Here is a 24,644-nt window from a genome sequence, read left to right as displayed (position 1 = left end):
GCTTATTAGTCCATTGAATTCAGTTTATTAGTTAAGGTAATTAGAGTTAGTCTTAATAATCATATGGTTAAGAGTTAATCAGTTTTTTTTTTTTTTCGGCTTAGGAATTTAGCGCTGGAACACTCTCCTAACAATAGTTTAATTGGTGGGAACTTTGATTTATTTTTGAAGTTGTGCGTTGGGGATATGTATCATTCTCTTCTACCAAGTTCTCAATTGTTCTTTCTATTTTTCATATTCTGCTACTAAACATGGTATTGTGAAAAATTCTTTTGCTTCACATTTTCTGATATATTGATCTTTGATCTTCATCTTCCTTCTCTGTTCCACTGTTTCCATTTTGTTGGTTCTGCATCTTGGAGAATCTTCTCAATGCTGATGATTATTGAGTCCTTTCTTCTCGCACCTTCTGATAGCTGATGTCTCATATTGCCTTCTCAACCATCAAATAGCTGGCCTCTCACCAAAGTATGTTGTAGTCCTTCTCCTTTTTTTCTTTTTAAATTGGGCTTCCAAAAAGTAGCAGATTTTGGGGAAAATGGATATATTTCACACCAACTTGGCATGGTGTGAAATTTTTCCTAACCCATACCTAACTCAAATTAGAAGCAAGCTCATATATAAAGCATTCTCTTTAGTTTTCATTGTTTTTTTTTCATTGTTTTTTTTACTCAACTATTTGCATCAATATCTTACTGTCCTTAGCTTTGTGGTTATCTTTGAACCATAAAGAATCACAGACTTAGGGCATGCCAGTTTTACAACTTTTCATTTTTCTTTTCTTTTCTTTTCTTTGTATGAGGCACGTCATGTTTAACAAACTGTGATTGAGACCATGTAAATTTGATGGTATCTTTGGCACATCAGTAACAAAGAATGGATTTTCACAAATTTGAGACTGAGTTGTACTGCTTAAAACAACCGTTTATCTGATTGGATGAAATTTATGCTGGATTCGGAAACACAATAGTCCCTTATTGAGAAACCATAATGCTAACTTACTAGTATGGGCATCTAGCTTGGTTATAGTTAAACCTATGCCTCAAGTCTCATTTAAGATTTTGATTCTGGTGTGAAGGGATTGAAATTCCTTGTTTCAGTAGAAGTTCAAATTTCCATGTTTCTAACTTATGAAGGCTTATTTAGTTGTTTAGTTCTATAAAAATTATCTACCTCTAGTCCTCTATTGTAGCAGAGGCACAAATGTAATTGTGACTAGATTTAGAAGGCCTTATTGTTCTAGAATCACTACAAGAAAACGGAGAATTTTTGAGAGATTTGTATTATTCAACTATAGACTAAGTAAAATGCAATTTTACAGGGGGAAAATGCAACTAATAATGCCGGATTGATAGGTTCGACTCGGAGTTTCATTGATGGTGCATTCCATCGTATATTTGCTTGAAGGGAAACTTGTTGTGGTTCAGTTTCAGTTAAAAAATCAAAGTGGAATTGGTTAAATTCTATAACACATCTTTCTTAAATTGGTTGTGCTGTTTTTAGTACTTCAATTTTCTTAGTTTAGAGTTAGCTTTCTATTTTACTTCAATCACTATTCACTGGTGTGTTATTCTCAAACCTAAATGCTGCATTTAATTTTACTAGATATTTGAGAAGTCAATAATTTTAATATTTTATCAATGCAATTTGACTAATCTATCAGACTATAACATACAAACAATCCTTCATTTTTTCCCCCTCTGCTGTTCTCTCTATATGTGCCTAATTTTGCCATCAACCCTATGTAAACTGTGAAGAATTGGAGTTGCTGTTTAAGAGTAAAAACCCCAGCTTTGCTTCTTGCTTAAGGCTGTATAAGACCAATGACTAACCTTTATTTATTCAGTTACTGACCGATTAACTGTTGATTTTATGCCACTGCTTAGACTATTTTTGGTGTTATAATAGAGGTATAAGATACGCTTGTGTAGGAAAGCTACGATAGCTCGTAGGCTCAAAAGGACTTAGTGCCATTTGAGTTACTTCTTCCCTACTAGAAAATGGCAAATAAACCTATACAATACAATAAAGATAAATATTTGCAGTGCTATTTGTATGTGAAGTGATTTTGAGAACACAGTTTTCATAACCAATCTCAATCTCCTCTTTATCTAAGGTTTTACATAATGATCAAATTGTTTGCAGTGCAAGAGGATGGTTTTCGAGTATGGACCTTCCCTGTAAACTTCACAGGGTACTTTATCTATTATAAGTTTTTTGGTTTACAATCACCAAAACCAATGGACTTTTATTCATAGTTTTCAGTCAAAACTCAAAACCAGTTGACAAAATTAAATAAAAAACTGATTCTAATCTAGCAAGTATCAGAAAAGTTGATAGATGAATAATTTTCGAAGAGAAGTCCAATATCTTTCACGTAATTCATATTGCACAAAAATGAATTAGTTCCTCATACGTGATGTAAGTCTCATGTAGAAACCGGTGCCTAATTCTTGTGCCCGAAACTAAAACATTTTAACTTTACATTACCTATAACGACATCACTCTATTTTCCTTCATTTTTGAAAAATCATCAAAAATGAAGAATTTTAAAATTACCCTAACATATAACTGCTTGAAAACACACTAGCTTATGGAATCCCAAAACTGAGAGCAAACTAGCCCTACTGGAGATGCACCCACATTCCCTTGCTAGGCACTCCACGATGGACCACAAAGATCAAGTAGTAACCAGGAGGAGCAACCTCCCCGAATGGTGGCGCTTTCCACCTAACCACACGAACACCTTTAAGGAGCCCATCGCCAACATACTCGGTCTTGAGAACCAAAAGCCTTTGATTCATGCTGAACCCATGGGTGGTAAAGGGTGGAAAATACATAGTGACCTTAATGTCATTCTTGGTCAATTCACCATCATCATCTTCCACCTTGAAATGTGTTGTGAATCCTAAACCATACCTCAAGTTCTTATCAGATGCTTCCTCAACAATTTGGGGTCTAAATTTGTCCAAACTCGTGTCCAAATAAGGAGGAGAAAAAGCCTCAACCCTAGTCTCAGTTGGGTATTTATCCTTGTCCTTGTAGGTATCATGAGTGTTGCTTCCAGCAACCCAAATCTTGCCACTAGGAAGCACGGCTGAGGTTGAGTGATACATTCTAGCTATTTGGGAAGGTTTAAGAACCTTGAACCTCTTACCCTTTGGTTTCTTTGGACTATACAACACTGGATTAAAGTTTGGATCATCGGCGTCCCACCACGCAGCTGTGCCCTTTTGTGCACCGTTGATGAACAAGATTTGTCCATTAGGGAGGTTCAAAGCATCACCCATGGTTCTCCCTGAAGGCATCAGTTCATATTCCCACTCAGGGTTAGGGTCCGTGATGACCATTCTGTTGCAGTCTCGGAGAGCGGGATGGAATATTTTCTTCGTCTCGGCCAGCAAGAACGCGTCGTGCGTGTTGCCGCCGCAGATGAGTACCTCCGCCTTGAATAGGGGGGAGGATTCTGCGAATTCGGTGGTGGTAGTGAGATTTATGGGAAGGAGAGTGGACATGCCAGAAGCTGGGTAGTTCCGAGAGCCGCCGGGGAGGACGGGGTAGGTGCGGACGATTTTGTTGTTGTTGGGGTTGAGTAGGACCGAGCGGTTGTTGGAGAAGACAAAGAGGTTGCCGTCGGTGGAGAGGTGGACAAAAGGGTAGAGGTTGTTCTCATCAATGTCCGCGGTCTCATAGAGGAATGGGAAGAAGAAGGGTTTGTCTACAGATTTTCCTTCTTGTCTTGGGAGGAACTCATAGCTGAAAGACCTGCGGCCTCCTATCACAATGAAGTCTCCGTTGGGAAGGATTTGTTGAGTTGCATACCTGTGGGATAAACAAGAGTGGAACATCAAACCATGATACATAATTTTATGGAAAAGTAAAACACAAGTTAATCTTACAACTTCTCAAGTGAAGAGTCTTAATGGATGTTAATTTAAGTAAATATTGTTGGTTTGAATAATGAAAGAAATGAAAATGGGAATGTGCATTATACTAACTAGATAAATAGCATATGCACGTACCATCTGTCTTCTTTCAATGTATTGGCAAATTCCCTCCAATCACAGTCGTCTCGTTGACATTTGTTACCACCAATGTATCTAATGGTTTTCCCTCCATCTGCGAAGCCACCAGCACTCACGAGGGTACCATCAGGTGCAAGCCCTCCGCATGAGCACCATGGATCTGTTATTACCTGCACCAAAGGTTAATGCCACACATTTAATTTAATCCACCCATCCCATTAATTTTTTTCTTTTTATCTAACATGAGTATCCGTTAGAGAAAACCAATCTTATTCAAATCCCTAGATATCCTCATTCTTATAAGGCTAGCTCTCCTAATAAGAAAAACAAATTGGATTTGATTGAGGCGACTCTCACAAGACCCAAAGGTCCTCCTCTCTATTACATTATTGCTTGGCCAAGTGGTCATCAATGGCATTCATCTCCCTAAAAATATGGACCACTTAAGCATGAGGATAATTCCTCTGTATCCCTAAGGGCGTGTATTTAGGATAGCTAGAATCTCTGCCTCATATGCCCAGAAACTGCCCACCGTTTTGGAAAATATTCTGAGAATATGTTGTTCGCTATTTCTTAACTTTCTTAACACGCCCGCACACCACTATCTCCTAGGTTTCCTTTTAACGTGTTGTCAATATCGAATTTTAAGAACCTCATACTCTACGGTGATAAAAAGAAAGATAGAGAGGTGTTTGTACTAATTACGTGTCTAAGTTTCATTACTGTTTATATTAGCATGAAACTATGTTTCACTATTTTTTCACATTATAATTTAATTGATATATTTAAAATAAAAAAGCAAGATTGAGAGAGATAATTAATTAGATGTTGTGAAGAAGTGTTTAAAATATCCGTTCATAGTAATTAAATTCTAATTTTATGCCGTTTTAATTCAAAAGTGTAAAATTAAAGAAGAAAACAAAGATATCTGAGTACCAACCTTGAGTGGCCTAACTTTATTTGTCTCAATATCATATTCCATTGCATGAGCAAAACAATCTTGTCTTTTCTCTTTAGTCCTTTCAACTACAAAAGGAACACACGGTACTCCAGCTGGTAATTTGAGCCTAGAGAGACGGTAAACGGTGGCATCATACACATTCATCTTGTTGTTTGGCATCAAATTGATCTGCATGGCTGAGACACCTGAGTTCTGAGAAATCAAATCCCAGTGCCCCTTGGATTTCGTTTCAAAATCAGGCTTGTCTTCTCCCTCCCCTCCTTCTCCACCGTCGCCAAAGATAGGGAAGGGTATGAGGTGGTGCTTCCAATGTTTGGCTTCCACGGCCAGGAACGTGAAAGTGACGGCGACGAAGAGGAAGGTGAGACTGATAAATAGAACCTTGTGCAATGTCGGCATTGATGTTGTTTTGTTGGATGATGATGATGGATGAGGATTCTTCACAGAAGGAGAGAGCTGACCAGAAACACGAACACACATGGTGTGTGTTTCTGCTCCTTTTAGGTTAGGTTCATGTCTGAGAAACCTTCACGTGGGATTTAATGTAGCCGTTGGTTGGTTTAAGGCATTTTTGCTAAAATAGTAAATGGATTTTAGCCAATGTTTAGAGGAACACCCCTTTAGAAACACTAGCACCTCTCATAGATGTGGTGAATGTATAGCCATTTATGTTAAATTTGTAAACTGGAAAACATGCATGCAATGCTTGGTAATCCCCTTCATTTTTGTCTGTTTTAATTTTGGGGAAATTCTCGATGTGCTAATTAATGCTTCTTTCATTTAATTGACATATTGGGAAAATGCATTAAACAATAATACATAACTATTCAGTATCTATCTATATCTATCTATCTATCTATCTATCTATCTATCTATCTATCTATCTATCTTCTATACTATATATAAATGGAGAGTTTATGCAACATTGAGGGCAAATCTGTCACACAACAAATAATTTTACAAATTGTGAAAGATGAGCATGAATATTTTAGTAAATATGCATTTTATTTTGCTTAGATTGAATCTCAGCCGTTCATTCCATATAACCTTAAAAAGAACAATTGATCCAACTTCAAAGTGTCTAATAATGTTACAAGAACCTTTCAAATTCTACAATCATATTCACATAAGAAAAGTAATATAAAATTTAACGTTTTGAATTTAAACATTAATTAATGTGTGGTTTTTAATAACATTGATTTTTCATATTCCGTTTGGTTAATCAACAATTCTTTAACAATCATGCATAATTTTTTTAAAAAATATTTTTATTTATTATGTGATTTTTTGAGTGATATACAAATATGTTATTTTGTTAGCACATAGCTATTTAGTTTTTTATTTATTCTAATTTTTTAAAATTTATGTAGTTTTATTTCTCTTTTAATTTCGCCATTTGTCCAATCAAATATTTATATTTTTTTATACATTTTCTAATAAATATATTTTTTTAATTCATCTCTTATGAAATTGATTTTAAAATTTGAGATCACTTTAATGATTTTAATACTTTAAAAGAATTCTTGATCTTTCAATATTCTAATTGTTTCAACTTTTTTAAATTAATGATTCATGACTTTTCACTATCCAAAACTTCTCCTCCAATTTTAATTGATTCTAAAATGAATATTATTCAATGAATGGAATGGGGAAGTGAATTGTTGGGGCTTTTCATATCCTTTAATGTTGAGTCTTTAGGTATAAATACTCTCCAGAGTTGTCAGTGACTACAAATCATAACTCTATGCAGGGTTTCTTTGTTGCTGTGAAATTAATGAGTTACTAGCATATGTTTTAGGTTTCAAGTTTTGTAAATCCTGCACTGAAAATCAATGCGATTTTTAGACAGTGTACATGTTCTGTTTTGTTCTTTATTTTTTCTTTAGATTTTTCTAGAAGGATGTAAGATCAAGATTTCTTGAACAATGACTTCATGTTTATCGATTTCATTTTTGTGTGATTTATTTTTCTATTTTTGTGTCAGTATGTTTCCAATATGCATTCTTCTTGGTTAGCTTTTTGATTCTACTAATCACCCCCTTGCTTTGTCTCTTTTTTAGCTTTGTTTTTCAAAGCTGTGAATAATACACTCTTTTGCTTTCTAAAAAAATTTGGTTCAAAAACCAATCCAAGATTTGAAGTCAACATCTTCTTATCTGAGGTCAATTGTAACCGATGTTAAGTTTCTCATGCTAGGCTTGGTGTTAGCCATTAAAAAGTTCTACATCTCAAGGTAGCCAACTAACTAAACTTTATGAACTCTCATCTTATATATAGTTTCTTTATATCATTCTTCTTAGTTTGATTCAATCTTTCCCTTGCCTATTTGTCATCCTTAAAAAAATTGGTGTATGGCATTGAGAAGTTTTTGTGAACATCCTCAAGGGACTCGAAACACCTGAAAAATTGCTTTCCAGTGGCCCAATTATTCATTCATATCATTTAACATCTAAATTATCATTGAATAATTTTTTAAAGATTGTTTTGTAGGCTGACAACCCTTTTATTTGGCTTTTTTTTTGTCAATTGTGAAGGTATGTTTCGTTAAGTGTGATAGATATATTTTATGTCATATTTTTACTCTTTATCAAATTGAGAAAGATTTTTTCTCGATTTTTATTTTCTTAATGAATAAAAGTTTATGAAATGCCAAGGGTTAAAGCTGAGTAATTTGAGTATGCTCGAATACATTTGAAGTTCTTGAATCCTGCTCTTAATGAAGATGGGATTTCAGCTGAGAACGATGGTGTTGCGCTCATTGGATGCTTTTCTCACAAACAAAGGCCTTTATGTGCTTGCACGCTGAAAGAGATTTTGTGCTCATTAAAGGTCTTTCCTTGAATGGGGGACTAAGATGGTGTCACATGAATTGGAGGCTTGCACCTCGGATGGGGGCCTTTATGTTCCTACACGTCGAGCAAAGGTGTGAACTTATTATCGCATGTGTTTCATCGGATGGGGGACTTAGGTGTCACATGCATTGGAGGCCTGCGCTTTGAACGAGGGTCTTCATGTGCCTAAGCGTCGAATAGAGCTTCCACACTTATTGGAGGTGTTTCCTCAAATGGGGGACTTAGATGGTATCGTGTGCATCGGAGGCTTGCGCCCAGAACATTAGCATTTACGTGCTTACGTGAGGAATAAAAGTGTGCACTCATCAGACGCATTGCCTGCTGTGAGGACTTAGATAATGTCACATGCATCCGAGGCTTGTGCTTGGGAGGGCAGCCTTTACGGTCCATTATGTTGAGTATAGCTGATGTGCTTATTACAAGTGTAGCCTTGGATAAGGAACTTAGATCTCGCGTGCATCAGAGCTTTGCGCCTTGGACAGGGCCTTTTACGTGCCTACGTGTTGAACAGGGGTGTGGCACTCATCAAATGTGTCGCCTCAATAGGAGGACTTAAATGGTGTCGCGCACATCGGAGGCTTGTACCTCATACGAGGGCCTTTACGTGCTTCAACCACAGAGAAATAAAACCGGATCACAATATGCACAAAATAATTGTAACGTGGTAAACTCAACAACCGATTAAAATGACAAGAAAATAAAATTATGTGGAATTTTTACCACACATAAACATATTTCTCAACCACTCCGTGGCCCAATACGCACACTCACACTCTCTAAAGAAAATATATAAACTACATCTCAACACACTCTAAAAATAGTATAAGAGAAAAAGAAGAAAGACAAATATAAATTTAAAGTGTTTCCAACTGAGGCTTCTTCAAACAGTGAACTTGGCTCAGTATATAGTATTACTATCTCTCTTTCTTCACCATCCTAAGTTTTGTGGGGACTTCCACAAGAGTTTCTTTTACCTCCTTCTTCATTTACCATACAGGGTAATGTGAGACATGTTCTGTTATTACAATAATTAAACTCCACAATCTCCAAAATAATTATAATGATTGTCTCTTCCACCTTCATCATCTACACGGACAATCAACTCCACAATGGTGGAAGGGGCAGCTGCCCCCGCTACATTTCCAGATTTTAACACAAGTATACTATATCATATACTATACTACTACAATATTGAGTGTATAATTTCCTCCACAAAATGATAAATTCCTCCATGCCTTTAGGAATGAGATCATTTATTAATTGGTGAGAGTAATTAAGTATTTAGTCATATGAATGAAATAAAAATGGTATATAAACTTCTTAAGTTAATACGACGTTGAGGAATAAATTTTTTTTGTAGTTTAATACTTATTAATTATTATATTAAAGTCATGGTACATCTCATATTTATTATAGTAATATTGATGGGTGAAAGTGACCGACTTGAATGAGTTTGAATGTTAATCTATATATATATATATATATATGAAAATAAGGTTTTATTCTAGAAGGTCTATGACACATGGCACCACCATATTCATCCATTTTCCCTCCAAGAAAAAAATACTCATTCTACTTTTTTGTCACAACATACAATCATGACTCACCATATTTAATATTATTTAATGTAATTCCAATTTTTATATAACCTTTATTTCAAAGATCAAAAATATTTTAAATCCTTTTTAATTTAATTATCACAGCAATTAATGTTTTAATATTTAATATTTAATTTCGATTTTTTATATAACGTTTACTTGGAATTATATTTGAAAACATATCAAATATGATAAGAAAAAAAATTAAATTCGAAAATAAAACAAAAATAATCACAAATCAAAAAAAAAAATACTTCTTAATTTAATTTTCAACGTAGTTATTATTTTAATTTTTCATGTGTTACGAAAGTACAGATTTTCAATATTTAATATTGATTTTAATTTCAATTTTTTATGTAACCTTTACTAGGAATTTTATTTGAAAATATATCTAATATAATAAAAAAATTGAATTCGAAAATAGAACAAAAATAATAAAAAATCATAAAATAAAATTAATTTAAATCCTTTTAATTTAATTTTCAACGTAAATGTTATTTTAATTTTTCAATCTATATTTATATATATATATATATATATATGAAAAGAAGGTTTTCTTCTAGAAGACCTATGCCACATGTCTCCTCTTAAGTAATTCATTTTCCTTCCAAAACAAAAAGATATATTTCCACTTTTTTTTGTCACATTAATTGCTAAGTTTAATATAGGTAAAATCTTTTTTAAGAATAAAACATAAGTAATACTTATAAAAACTATCAAAGTAAGGATATAAATTCCAAATAATATTATTTTATGCCCCTCCATATTTTCGAAAACATGATAAAATACATGAACATCTCTAAACCTATTTCATTTCATCCATTATAAAAAGTTCATGATTAGATTTAAACTTTTTGAAAATAATCAATTCGGATTAAAAAAATTCAATTTTTATTTTCCCTTAAATTATTTTTTAAGATATATCAAATATATATTTTAAAAAAATATTACAAATTTGAAAATACGATTCATAAAAATACTTGGAATCCTTTTATTTTAATTAATAATATGCTAAATAAATATAATAAATATTCGTAATTATTTCAAATAGAAATAAATATTGGATCTTTTAATTTTTATTTTTCTAAAATTCATTTATTTGTTTTTCTTTAATATTATGGTTAAAATGATTTTAAAAGATAAATTAATTTTTTTTGAAATTCGAATTTCCTTTACTATAGTAATTGTTTAAAATCTAATTATTACTATATTAGTTGTAAAATGAGTGTCATGAGCAAATAAATTTTTGAAAATAAAATAAATATATTTTTTTAAATTTTCAGCATCATTTTTTTAATTTTGAATTTTTCGAAAATTTTTCAATTGAATAAATATTCCTTTTTTAGATACTAAAATTCTGATTTCTTATAATTGAAATTAATGGCTCTAATTAATTCCTAAAATTAATGAGTATAATTAATTGTCTTTTGAAGTTCAATTTTTAAAAACCTCGATGCTAAAAAATTGATAATTTATTGGAACAATGAAATAATTTGTAAGAAATAACGAAATTTTTTAATTAAATTAGACAAGATTAATTAAAGAATTGAATTTTCGAAATTAAATTGATATAATTTAATTAATGAATCATTAGAACATTTAATACAAATAATTTTGTTGATATGTTTAATTTCTGATTAATTTTTCATTGACCAATAATGAATATTTTATTTTAGGAAAGCATTAATAAATCTAAATAGTTCACCTTCAATTTTTCTTTCATTTGAAACAACTATAGAGAAAAATAATTTATCAATCATGTGCTAGGTAATGCTTTAATTTTATCTTAATGCAAAAATAATTAATTTTGCTATACATGTGCATTGGTTAGAGAATTCATTTGCTCTTTTGAGACATTTCTCACATTATTTATTTAATCTATAACATTTTGATATAATTTAATTAATGAATCCTTAGAACATTTAATACATATAATTTTGTTGATATGTTTAATTTCTGATTAATTTTTCATTGACCAATAATGAATATTTTATTTTAGGAAAAAATTAAGCATTAATAAATCAAAATATTTCAACATCATTTTGTGCATACCTCCTCGAAAACAAGGCAAGGACTTTCATTTTCCTCCATTTCCTATTCATCTTATACTTCTTCCTCCCATCTTTGAAATTTCTTATGAAAAAAACTCATCCTGTTTTTTTCTCCGTTCGTCTACTCCATGGTAAGTATTTTCAACTTTCTTCCATATTTTTCATACTTCCTCTTTCCTCCCTTTCATTTTTCTGTTTCTCAATTCTTTATTCAATTTCATGTTAAGGAATTTTCACCTTCAATTTTTCTTTCATTTGAAACAACTACAGAGAAAAATAATGTATCAATCATGTGCAAGGTAATGCTTTAATTTTATCTTAATGCAAAAATAATTAATTTTGCTATACATGTGCATTGGTTAGAGAATTCATTTGCTCTTTTGAAAATTTCTCACATTATTTCTTTAATTTATCACATTCTCTTTCACCCGTTCTTTGTGGGATTGTGTTTATCTTATTTTGATTTATTGTTTTCAGAGTTTTATTTCCATTTTTTATTTTATAATTCTCCCCCACCACTATATGATCGCAAATTCGCAATATTATAAGTTTATTATTGATTACATTATCCTCTTATTCACTCCTTTTTATTTGTTGTGTAAAATGATTTATTTCATGTTTCATGATACAGGTGATCGCGATTTGGTTTTAAAGGAAAAATTTATCCTATCCTATCGTTTCGGTTTTATAATTTAATCACCCAATCTTTTTTTTTGAAATCCAATCCAATTTTTATCAGTTTGAATTGGATTGGATTTCAGTTTTTCAAAAAAACTAAAAATCTTGAAATACATAACGAAATAGAAAATAAAATCATAAAACAAGAAGCACTGTAAAAGTTACAGAGACAAGATATCATGCTTAACAGTAACATCAATATTGTAAGAAATGAATTATGTACGCACTGATATGTTTCACTTTCGCTGAATGAAAAGAAGACATATGTCTCCTAACTTGGAAAATGTTAAACACATTACTGTAAAGGTTTGGGTATACATGGAATAAAATATTATAAGTATGGTTAAATGGATAATTATGTATGTCAAAATTTAAATAAATAAATACTTTCGGTTTGGTTTGGATCGGTTCGATTTAGAACATGGGAACTGAAAACCAATCCGATCCATTAGCAAAATATTGGTTTTTGCGGTTTTCGGTTTTTTCAGTTTTTGGTTTTTTGGATTGATTTGAGCGGTTTTAATTGGTTTGGTTCGGTTATGAACACCCTTATTTCATGATCCTATTATTTACTTATTCATCCATTTTTTATTCACCATCATATATTGTTTCACCCCTTTTTAAATCATGAAGGGGAAAGACGAAAATCCTTCAATTTATCTGCTTGGATTGATAAAATGAATTTTTCCTCCATCGTCCCTGGTAGGCGGTGGTTACCAAAGGTATGATTGAAGAGGCAAAGACAAAAAAGGGGAACGAGTTCAAACTTAAAAGTAATAGTCACATGATAGTTTATTCAAAAATAAGAGAAACCTTTGGATCTAAATAATTTTCGTAAATTATCTATTATTTTGGTTTATTTAATCTGGCAATTTTCTCCAATGATTTGATTTGAGTTTTATTAGAAGTGGGGTTTCATTTTGTTGTTACATGTTTTTTTTTTCCTTTGGCCACCAGTCACCACGGCGGAAAAGGGCCCCACATGACTAATCTGGCTCGGGATACGGTAGTGATGTCCCTGACCACAAATGTATTATATTTTACGTTAGAGGGGATCGAGCCCGGGCCAGAAGCCTAGGCAAAATCCCTTAAGGAAATACACATTCACCAAACATTTTGAATCAAAATATATATATTATTATTAGTCTTATTGCTATTATAAATAGAAACATTGATATGAAAAATAATCAATCAAATATTAATAATTAAACATGTATTAAAAAATTAAAATACTGATTTAATGCATATATAAAAATTTGAGTGACTTTAAGCCTTATAATTTAAAATATTTAATTTTTTTCATATTTAAATAAGTAAAAAAATTTAAGTAAAAAGTTGTGGTAGACTAATACACAATTATCACTATTAAGAACATATAGTTGAAACAATTGTTAAAATATATTTACTAAAAAGATACAAAACATTATATTACATCAAATTTAAATTGTAAATAACAAAAGTCACTCGTGCAGAGCACGGATAATTCCGCTAGTTTTTAATATAAATAGAGATATTTCTATATTTAAATATTGATCGGTTATTTTTTTTTTATACATCGGTAAGATAAATTACACCCGTCAGGAATCGATTCCTGTACCTCCTCCTACCTAACTCATATATTCCCAAGCGTCTACCACTTGAGCTATCCTACAAGGACATTGATCGGTTATTTTGATTTAACACTAGCAATGGAAAAATTTCTCACAAGAAGAATATCAGAGCAATCATCCGCTCCTCAACCTCAAGCCTTCGATAAAATTTTGGGTCCATTCAAAGGAGGAACAAATTTTTTTTTTTATAGGGAGAGCGGAAATTTAAAGCATTAAGTAAAATTAACAATGAATAATCGAAAACCAAAATATAAGACATTTCCGGAGGGAGAAATATAGCATTTGAATACTATTATATTATTTTTGAGAAGCCAAAGAAAAGATGCATTAAAAACGCACAAGATGTGCAAGAAAATAGCGTACATTGTTCATGGCCCCCATGCTCAAACAGCAATAAGAACCACATGCAGCCAAAAAAGCAAAGATCAAAAACAAAAATTAACAAAAGGTTTCCAAGATAATAAGGAGTAGGGAACTATAGAGATAGCTCGGCAACATATTAAAGCACCAGCCCACTTGTTAGAAACACATCAAGACCAAGAAAGATAGTATTGATGAAGTCCTTAACTCCCCATCATAAAGATCTGAGGTTCCCTATTCCACTCATAAAAAGATGATTTGAAGCTTTGCATTTGAGATTTAAGCCACAGCCAAGACCTCAATTTCACCATATCCACTACTTCTTCCAAATTCACTTGCTCGCCTTTGAAAGCCACTGCATTCCTCTGGATCCAAATACTCAAATAACAACGAACCAAATAATTTTCCAGCACAACCTTTGTTTTTTATTTCTCCCCCAAATTTCATGATGCGCAAGATGAATGTTATGATCCATTGGTAATACTGTTTCCACCCCTAACCATACATAGCAACTCTTCCATATCCTATATGAGACATGGAAGCCAAAGAATATATGTCCAACGCTCTCTAACTGTTGAGAACAAAAGAAGCATTCACCATTTCTATTGTTGTTCACAACCACTCCCCTCCAAAGCAAATTATCCAACGTTGGCAACCTTCCTAGTGCAACTCTCCACACAAGACAGACAACCTTGGAAGGGGCTAGGCCCCTCCACAACTCCTTGAAAAAGTTGTTGCTGTCAACACGAGAGAATTGAGCCAAGTATGCTGATTTCACTGAATATCCCCCATCTGGTTCGCAGCTCCAGCGCCATGAATCCTTCACGTTCCTCTGAATCTTCCATTCCTAACCGGCCACCCCCCATTCCCCCATCGCCACTGATGAATTCTTTTAAACATACACATTATACAACCTTTTGAATTTCTGGTTTAGACACTCCACCCCCAACCCTGTTGAAGTAATCCTTGTGAATAAAATATTCACACATTGGACATGTGAGCAAAAGTTAAAGAGTTTATAAGTGGAATGACTCACTCACCCATTTCCTTAAGGTTTTGTGGTGAATGTATGTGGATAATGTCCTAGACCACTTGTGCTCTTAGCCTCTTAACCCAATATGTAGATGGTAAACTCTCAACCCCCTCATGAGCCGTAAGACTATGAAGAGTCTAGCGTTCCGGTGCGCCACTCCAACAATGGTATCAGAGCTGAGGTTCAATTGAACCTGTGACAGAGAAAGAGTTGATGGTTCGTGGGACCATGGTAATGACTCCTTGTGTCGAAAGTCTTCCTAGCAGTGTGGCTAGGCGACGGGTTTCGTTGATGAACGACGGTGCAAGGGTGGATAGCTTCCGCAGACGGGAGGACCATGGGTGATGTGTTCGAGGGACTCACACTTGAGGGGAGATTGTTGGAATCAAGTGTTAGAGTCAAGTCCCACATCGGAGAAGTCAAGGTAAGAAGGAGAGTTTATAAGGAGATAAACTCATAAACCTAATGCCTTAAAGTTTTGGGTTAAGATGTGGCGTCAAAATCCCCTTGGTCTCTCCCTCGGCCTTGAGCCATGGGTCCTCACCGTGACTCTCCCCAACAATGGTATCAGAGCCGAGGTTCGAGTGAACCTGTGACAGAGAAAGAGCCGATGATGCGAGACCATGGTCAATGACAAGTGAAGTCGATGTTGTGCAACGACCGAGTGAAAGCTTAATGGCGAGTTAAGTCAATGATGCAACCATGAAGTGGCAATGGTGTGACGACCCAAGTGAAAGGTCGATTGCGAGTGATGCAATTATGCAACAACCATGATGTGACGACTCCTTGTATCGTTAAATCATCCCGGAAGTGTGGAGATTAGAAAGCAGTGTGCCCCGTTGGTGTTGAGTTACAACGACAATACAAGAATGTACAAAGTGAAGTGCTCAAGGAGAGTAAAAGTGAAAAAAAGGAAAGAATAAAAAAGAAGGGAAAAATTCCCAAGAAAGAAAAAAATTGAAAAGATGAAAATAGATTCACAATTGAAGGAGAGTGTTTAAATAATAATTATGAATAAAATAGTTTCACATTGGATATGTTAGCAAGAGTTAAAGAGTTTATAAGTGGAAGGACCCACTCACCCATTGCCTTAAGTTTTGTGGTGAATTTATGTGGATGATGTCCTAGACCACTTGTGCTCTTAGCCTCTTAACCCAATGTGTGGATGGTAAACTCCCAACCCCCTCATGATCCGTAAGACTATGAAGAGTCTAGCGTTCCGCTGCGCCACTCTAACAAACCCAACACTCTCCCCAAAACCTCACTGAACTTGCATCCCCCACAACCCTCTTTGTATTTTCTTGTAGCCACCTCCCATCTCACTGCACTCCCCTATAATCCCTAGGTCCTTCCACCAAATTGACCCTTCCCAAAGCATGATTCTTCACCAACCCATACTTTAGCCCCATATCTCAACCCGAGAACCCTTCCCGACAAGCTATCTCTCTCACTCAACAACCTCCACCTCCACTTACCCAATAATGCCTATTAAATGGTACTATATCTCTCACCCCCAAACCACCCCGATCCTTTGGCCTATACACTCCATCACAGCTGACCCATGGAATTTTCCTCACATCCTCACCCCCCCCCCCCCACAGAAATGTTCGCTGCAACTTTTTGATATTGTTAGCAACAGACAGTGTAATTTTATAAAAAGATAAATAAAAGAGAGGGATGGAACTAAGTACTGAATTCAAGAGGCAAAGACGACTGCTAAAAGAGAGATGCTTCATCTTCCAAGGGGTCAATCTATTTTTCACCTTCCTGATCACTAGTTCCCATGTAGCCACCCTCCTTGGGTTTGCACCCACCTAAATCCCCAAATATACAAAGGGTATCAACATGACCTTGCAATTCAGAATACCTGCATATTGTTCCACCACCCTTTCCTCCACTGCAATTCCCGCCAACTTGCTTTTGAAAAAATTGACCTTTAGGCCGGAAATCAATTGAAACTATCGCAAAATACCTTTGATAGTATAAATGTTCTCCAAGAGACTATCCCCAATAATTAAATTATAATAGTTTGAAAACTATTATATTAAAAAAAATATGGGCAACTTGCCCATTTTCCTATAACTTAGGTCCATCTATTGGTCCAATAAAACAAATATTTTTGGAGTCTACTTTTGAAAAAAATTCTAATATTTCTTCTCATAATGAACAATTATGATGTATTCAAACTATAATAGTCAATTAAATTTTTAATGTTAGAAATTTATATGTATACGCTCCCCCACAAGTTAGAATTTCTGGATTTGACATTGCTGAGAATCATTAGTTTGCATTGCCTATACTGATAAAGAAAATATCATACTCAACCATAAAGATTACATTTCACTCCGAACTATACCATTTTAACAATTTTTGTATGTTGAAACTATGCTGAAAGTTATAGTGCAATGTTCATGCTGGCTTTCCTCGAAACTTCATAAGTCATCGACATAACCTTACCACACACCATGCATCCATATTCAACCAATGCACGTGCACTATCGCCACATATATTGAATCAATGTCGACCAATGATCGTGTGCCGTGTGGAAAAAAATTCTTTACTTGTTCATAAAGCCTTGTGTAATCCTGATTACATCAACACATACATAATTTGTATTTGTCACAAGTCAAAATTGATCCTTCAATAAAATTTATCTATCACAACAATATCATATATCAACTATAAATAGTGTACCACTTTGGTTCTCTAGAAAGAGAGGTAAGCCACATTGGACACGCTTAAATACCAAGTGTTTCTTAACTTTTTTTTTTTTGAAAGATAATATTGATAGAAAGAAAACTTTGGAACAAGGCCCTCCCAAGTGAGTCCAAAAACATAAAAACGGAAAAGCAACAAAGCCAAACAAGAAAAGCAACAAAACAAACGATAAAGTAAAAACATAAGCAGAAATAAAACAAGAGCAAAAACCAGTAGCACCAACGGCCAAGGCAGAGAACCAGATAGCAGAAACAGGGGAAAACACAACACGTCCAACGCCCAACAAGGCAACGGGGGCTATCCTCGAAGTCGTCACTATGGTCGAACCATAAGCTATTATACCAATGTTGGAAAAAAGATACGCCTCATCATGAAATAAAATCGTAACATAATCATGTAACTTGAAAAACTCTAAAATTGGAGAAAAACCACGACTGTTGTCTAAACCGACAAGAAAATAATACTTTGTAATTTTTTTACAACATATAGATTTCACTCCCCAATCCATAACTATTACACCCACACTTTCTAAAGAAAATATTTAAATTAAAGGGTTAACGAGAAAATAAGTCTCTGAGTTTGTAAGCGAGTTTGATTTTAGTCACTCTGAGGAAAAATGACATTTATTGGCGGTCAAAAAACGTCAGTAATTGTAAAAATAACCGCCACTAAACGTCAATTTTCTTCAGAAGGACTAAAATCGAACTCGCTTACAAATTCAGGGACTAATTTGACCTTTAGCCCTAAATTAAATATCACCACACTCTAATAGAAAATTATAAGAGAAAAAGAGGAAACACAAATATAAACACAATATTTTCAACTGGTGCATCTTCAAACAAAGAATTTTTCGCAATACATAATATTGGCACCCTCTTCCTTTACCATTTAGGCAACGTGAGACAAATTTAACTCATCTAAAATAGGTAAAGTAAGTCATCACAACCATTTATTTTGGAAGTCAATAAAACAACTCAATAATGATTGTGATTCGAGCACACAGGGTTGAATTTTGGCCTAAATAGAATTTGGATCAATCAAAACTGTTCAGATTGGTTTGAACCAAATTTCACATATTTTATCTTCAAACTAGAATGGAATCAAAATGATAATATTTAGGTTGGATCGGATGAGTTAACCCGTGACTCACTTTAGAAGAGTCCAAGTGTGTGAAACTTCTCCAAAATTTTATTTGGCTTTCCTCCCTCTTATTTATCATTATGAATGATGTGAGACTTCTTCCAAAACTCAATAATCATTTGCATAGAGTCAAAAACTGATTTGGCACCATAATCAAAAGGAAGATACCAAGCTTTTATAATTAATAGTGTTTTGATCTAATAGTACCCACTTGGAGTGATCGATCTCTATTAACTATTTGTCTTGATTATTCTTTTCGCTGATTGACAATAATGATACAGCTGATTTCCCATCATTTGCCTGTAGAAGTTAATTCATGTATGACAGGTTACGGTAAAATTGCAAACGTGGCCAGGCCAACCAAAGGATATCCATTATTATCTCTATAAAGCAAGACAGCCCATAAAGGATTTATGCAAGGTGAAGATCCAGCTCTTGATAGATTTGCATAATAGCTAAAAAGTAGTTTTAACAGATAGTCTAATTTGAATAGGTTCAGAATGATAGCATGAAACAGGAAATTCGTGTTTTTATTGATTTATTGGTACAAGTACAAAGTGATACAATATGCCTGAGTATGTACATATCCATAAAGAAAGACATGTAATGAATTAAACAACCAATTATGTCAAAAGTTAAATTGTTGGATAAATGTCATATGAATGGATTATTTCTCTAACACGCAAGAGCTCTCTGGACTTGAAGTGTTGATAAATGCCGCACAGACCCACCTGTCATGCGCTTAAATTCAACTTTTTATTAGAAGAATCAGGGGCAACAAATATCGAACTCAGGACTGCTTGACCATAGCGACTCTGATACCATGTAAAGCAACCAATTATCCTAAAAACTTAGTTGTTGGAAAAAAGCCACATGAATAATTTTATATTATTTGTCTAACATAATGGTTGTATATATTATATTAATTAGACGCACCTAATCTTCAAGTTCTCCATTCGAAGTTTGAGGCCCGATGAGCGCAACATTCGGGCTAAGTACTCACAACGCTTAATAAACAGGAACCACGCCGTGCTATGTCCACCAAGACAAGGATATCGGAGTAACTCATCTTCAGGTCCCTTATTGGCAACACTACATCCAATGAGCGCGATATTAAGGCTAAGTCACAGTGCTTATATCTTAACATGACCCATTATGGAGCACATGCCCATCGAGCCACGAACGTAGTTGCACCTCATATTCAAGTCCCCCATCAGAGGCATTACCTTCAATGAACACGACATCAGGGGATAAGTCCCAAGACTTAGTCCCTTGAACAAGACCCATCAAGGTCGTACGTCTGAGTACCTCATCTATATATCATTCCCTTGTCCTCTGGTGATTGTAGCATCATGGCTAAGTCAGAAGGATTAGCACCTTCAACAAGACCTACACTGGACTACGCCCACAAGGCCCCAAACGTAGATTATCTCTCACCATTGAAACGTTCACGGGAGCGGAGTTCGACCGCCCTAGTTGGTAAAGGATTTTTCCACATTTTAGAGCAAAGAAGACTCCTCTATATAAGGCTTCAACACACTAGAAGGGAAGATGTACAATTCATAGTAGTCAATCGCGCCGCTATAGGCCGTCGCGTCGCGGCCCCTCCCCGCGATTCTGAAACAATTGCGTCGCAAATCACCGTCGCGGCTGGAGCGGCGCGATTCGCGGCCCAAATCGCAGCCAATCGCACCAGATCGCGGAGCGACAGGAAGAAGAGAAGGGGAACTCAAGGAAAAACCTAAATTGCCCTTGAAATTTTACAATTAGGTTAAACTTTGAGGGTACTTTTGGGATTTCGTTCTGAATAAATGAAACGCGCATTTCACTTTCATCACTATTCATCTTCTTCTTTCTTCTGCGAATCTGGTCATGGTGCGACCTCCTTCAGCCACCGTCGATGAGCACCCATGGCCACAGCACGACCTCCGACAGCACCGTCCACCTCCGATCAGCCTATCTCCGGCGACCACTGGCCCTGTTTGGATGTTTCCCTTTGGCCTCTGTTTTGCTATGTTTTTTTTTCTTCTTTTTATTCCTTTATTTTTCTTTCCATTCTTTTCCTCTTTAATTTTCTATTCTCAATCATTTCATTTTGCTACCCTTTGTTTCTCTCCTCTTCCAGCAGGGCATCTCTTCTCTATCATTTCATCATGTTATGAATTTTAAGTTATATTTATCATTTTTTAGTAATTATATGTATATGCTATTAAACTATAAATTATATATGAAAAATCAGAATAGCGGCCATCCCGCTATGTGCTATCCCATTTTTGGGGTCGGCCACTCCGCGCCGCTATCCGGGATTGACTACTATGGTACAATTCCAAACTTCGAGATTCCTCCTGGTATAAGGGCCGTATAGAAAGAAGCAAATGTACGACAATAACTCACCAAACAGTTCATGAATTCAAACCCTCAAACGGTCAGAGGACATCAAGTTGCATGCTGAAGAGAGATGCTCAAAAAAAAAAAACATAACCTTGATTATTAGGATTGACTCTTCCAAAATAGGTGTTGCGCTGTTACATTGCTTATAATTTATTGAAGATCGAAATATTTGTGACTTGTAATTATGTTTAATGTTACCTTATCATTTTCAACAAATTCAAGATCGAAAAATGAGACATGATTATAAACGTCAATGATAATTACAAGCTTTATTAGATATAATTATAAACCAAACTCAACAACTTAGGAAAAGTACCCAACCTACCTTGGACGACAAAGCCTAAAAATGAAACAATAACTTTGGATTACCTTTATTATTACATGCATCAAATTTGGTTGAGGAAAATAAAATGAAGTACTATTACCACCTCAGTTCTGAATATTTAGTTTATTCATGAAAGTATCAACTTCTTCAACTCCAAGCAGTTTAAAAGAAAAAATGATTGGATAAATTCATGAAAGAATCTGCATATACTAACTAATGAAAACCTAACAAAAATTAAGGACTAGAGATAACAATAACTCCTCTTTTCTTTGATACAATTTACGTTAAAGGAGAAAGTTTAATTTGCATTATTTTGTATGCAAAGTGTCAATAATCTATCTTCCATTACACAAGAGTTGTGATCTCCGGATGAAACTTTAAAACAAACAAACACCTTGGCTGCTTGTTCATTGTTCTATTGCAATTCTCACTTGTAAATAAAAGCATTGCAGTTACAAGAATCACACCACTCTTCCAAATGGAAAGATCAAAGAGATAATCTTAGCTCCAAATCTGGCTCTTGAGTGTCACTTGATTCAGAGTAATGACTGCTTGAGCCTGCGGAACCACTTCTGTATTCAGTGGTCTTTATGTGTGTTGAATCCTAATTATGATCGAAAACATAATCAAGGTCATTTTGAATTCACATATAGATTAAGGCGTGAAATATCCAATGAGAGACTGTTCATGTGAAAAAAGAGTGCTTACATATAGGTTAAGTAAGGGTCTAGTTGTGTTGGGTTGAGCAATGGTATTGGCCTGTTCCCATCTGGATTTAAATAAGTAATAATATATCAGCAAGAAATTCATCATGGCAAAATCATTAAACAAGATCAGAAGAACAAAATATCCGACATATGTTAATTAACACATGTTGGTCTTTGCATTAATTGATGACAAATGATTATAGGAGCAGTTTCTCTTTCGTCAGAATCAATTCTGTAACCCAGAAACTACTCACATAAACTTATCTCCAGAATTAACTTTAAAATCAATTGTAGAAGGATTTCCAAACATGCAATGATGATCATGGGCTGGAAATTTGAAGTACCTTGTTGTACTAGTTGGCTGAGAAACTCCATATCCCATGCTTGATCTCTCGTATTCAGGTAGGCCAATCTGCAAAAGCAAACAGTGTTTTGAAATTCAGGATCCTCCAAATATAACTTTACCATATACATTTCCAAACTCCATATGAACTTGTTAAATTATTTGTTTTTGCAAAATCGGATGTGAGAATTAATTAGCCAATTATTGTGTTCTCAATGATAGTACGTAGTACTGGCTCTTCTAATCAATTTTAATAATTTTGCACTATCCTTATTACCTAGCTAGGTTATATATTACTATCCTTGAAATTTCAAATTGAACCCAGCATAGACGAGAGTTAGTTCAATCAGGTTCAACAAGAAGGTTTCTAGGGTTATCTATGTATATATATGCTACATAAACTTTTCAAGATAAGAAGATAATTATCATGTCATATCATTACCACAAATAATTTTTACAAGGGTTGAAAAAACAGTCACCTTGATTGCTTTGGGGACAATTGAAGATATATATTTTTTTTCTAGTTATAATTACTAAGTCTTGACAAATCACAATTATGAAAATATGAGTGAAACATGCTCACTCATCACAAAAGAATGAAAACGAATAAGTTGAATATGGTACAAGTTAAAAAGAAAAAAAGTATATCAGTAAAAGTGTTCAACCAATTTGTAATAAAGAAAAGGCCAAAATTACACATACCACAAGGTTGGGTTGGAAGCCATGTGAAGCTGAGTATGATGTGGATGATGATGAGTAAGAAAATGATGATGATGGTATTGAGGATGAATATGGTGTTTGCACTCTTGGATCTTCCTGCATGATCATCAAAAATCAATTAAAACTCCCTCCAATTCCACAAATCCAATTAAAAAAGAAAACTGCTAGGTTACAAGATCAGTCTCTTTTATTCGCAAAATCAATTTAGACATCTAGAAGCTACCAACATAAACTTCTATCTCGAATTGATTTTGACTTTAGAAACGGTAAGGGGTTTCCAAAGATGCACTTAATTTGATCAAAGGGAGCTAGAGAAGTAGAGAGATTTACATTGTTAAGATTTGAAGGAAAAGAACCCTGATGAAGAGGATGAAAGCCATAGGCCATTTGACCATGTAACCTGATTTTCTCCAATTGAGCAACACCAAGTCCTCTTTGCGGTTGCTTTGGCTTGTCTTGATTGTTCTTCTTCCCTTTCCTTGAAGAAGATCCACTCACTCTTTCATTATTTCCCATGTTTGGCTCTCCAAAATAACTGCTACCCATTTTGCTCCTTCTCTCTCTAAATCTTTCTTGAGGTTTTTGCAAATCCCGGAAGAACTGCTTCCACTTCCAGGGAAATCAGAGAGATCCAATGCTCTTTTAAGCAGCTTCTTCTAGCTAGCAAAATAATAAGAATAATTGCATCGCTGGATCAGATTGTGTGTAGATTTCAATCTTAAGTTATATATATACGCCTAGATTCTATGCTCTTTATCTCTCCTCCTCTAACCTCTTTGCATCTATTTTTCTTTGATTATTATATCAACATATGATCACATATTAAATTATTGTAGTTTTTCTACAAGGCCATTTGTTATACAGACTTTGGAGACTATCTTTGAAAGCGATTGTCTCTCATATAAAATGTTTATTAAAAGCTGTATTGGAAGACTGTGTAGCCACGCGCCACAAGGTAGGCTGCAAGTGCAATTTATTTATTAGTTTATTTGGATCTTTATTTATTGCTCATATGATTTTGCTGGTTCAATATATTAATTAAGAAAAATGATATGTGGACATCCGCATGTACTAGCTATTCTACTCACAGCAAGTGAGAACGAAAGGGGAGAAATAAGAAAAAAGATGAGA

The 24,644-nt window shown here is 34.3% G+C and overlaps 2 protein-coding genes across 2 annotated transcripts; both read right to left on the bottom strand.

Moving 5' to 3' along the window:
* Positions 1-2,333: 2,333 nt before the first annotated feature.
* Positions 2,334-5,509, bottom strand: LOC130738997 (aldehyde oxidase GLOX1-like). The gene is made up of 3 exons (XM_057591195.1): positions 4,966-5,509; positions 4,023-4,195; positions 2,334-3,822 (listed from the first exon to the last, which is right to left on the bottom strand). The coding sequence occupies exons 1-3, from the start codon at positions 5,464-5,466 to the stop codon at positions 2,625-2,627; spliced, it is 1,872 nt and encodes a 623-aa protein (XP_057447178.1). The 5' UTR covers positions 5,467-5,509; the 3' UTR covers positions 2,334-2,624.
* A 16,482-nt stretch (positions 5,510-21,991) lies between these two features.
* LOC130735579 (protein SPEAR1-like) lies at positions 21,992-24,283 on the bottom strand. The gene is made up of 5 exons (XM_057587516.1): positions 23,844-24,283; positions 23,496-23,609; positions 22,795-22,862; positions 22,452-22,512; positions 21,992-22,347 (listed from the first exon to the last, which is right to left on the bottom strand). Exons 1-5 carry the CDS (start codon positions 24,057-24,059, stop codon positions 22,231-22,233), a joined length of 576 nt encoding a protein of 191 aa, XP_057443499.1. The 5' UTR covers positions 24,060-24,283; the 3' UTR covers positions 21,992-22,230.
* Between the last annotated feature and the right edge of the window lie 361 nt (positions 24,284-24,644).

The sequence above is a fragment of the Lotus japonicus genome, chromosome 2 (genome assembly GCF_012489685.1).
Source record: "Lotus japonicus ecotype B-129 chromosome 2, LjGifu_v1.2".
Lineage (NCBI taxonomy): Eukaryota > Viridiplantae > Streptophyta > Magnoliopsida > Fabales > Fabaceae > Lotus > Lotus japonicus.
Note: the sequence above shows the minus strand (reverse complement) of the source record. Positions and strands in the feature narration are given on the sequence as shown.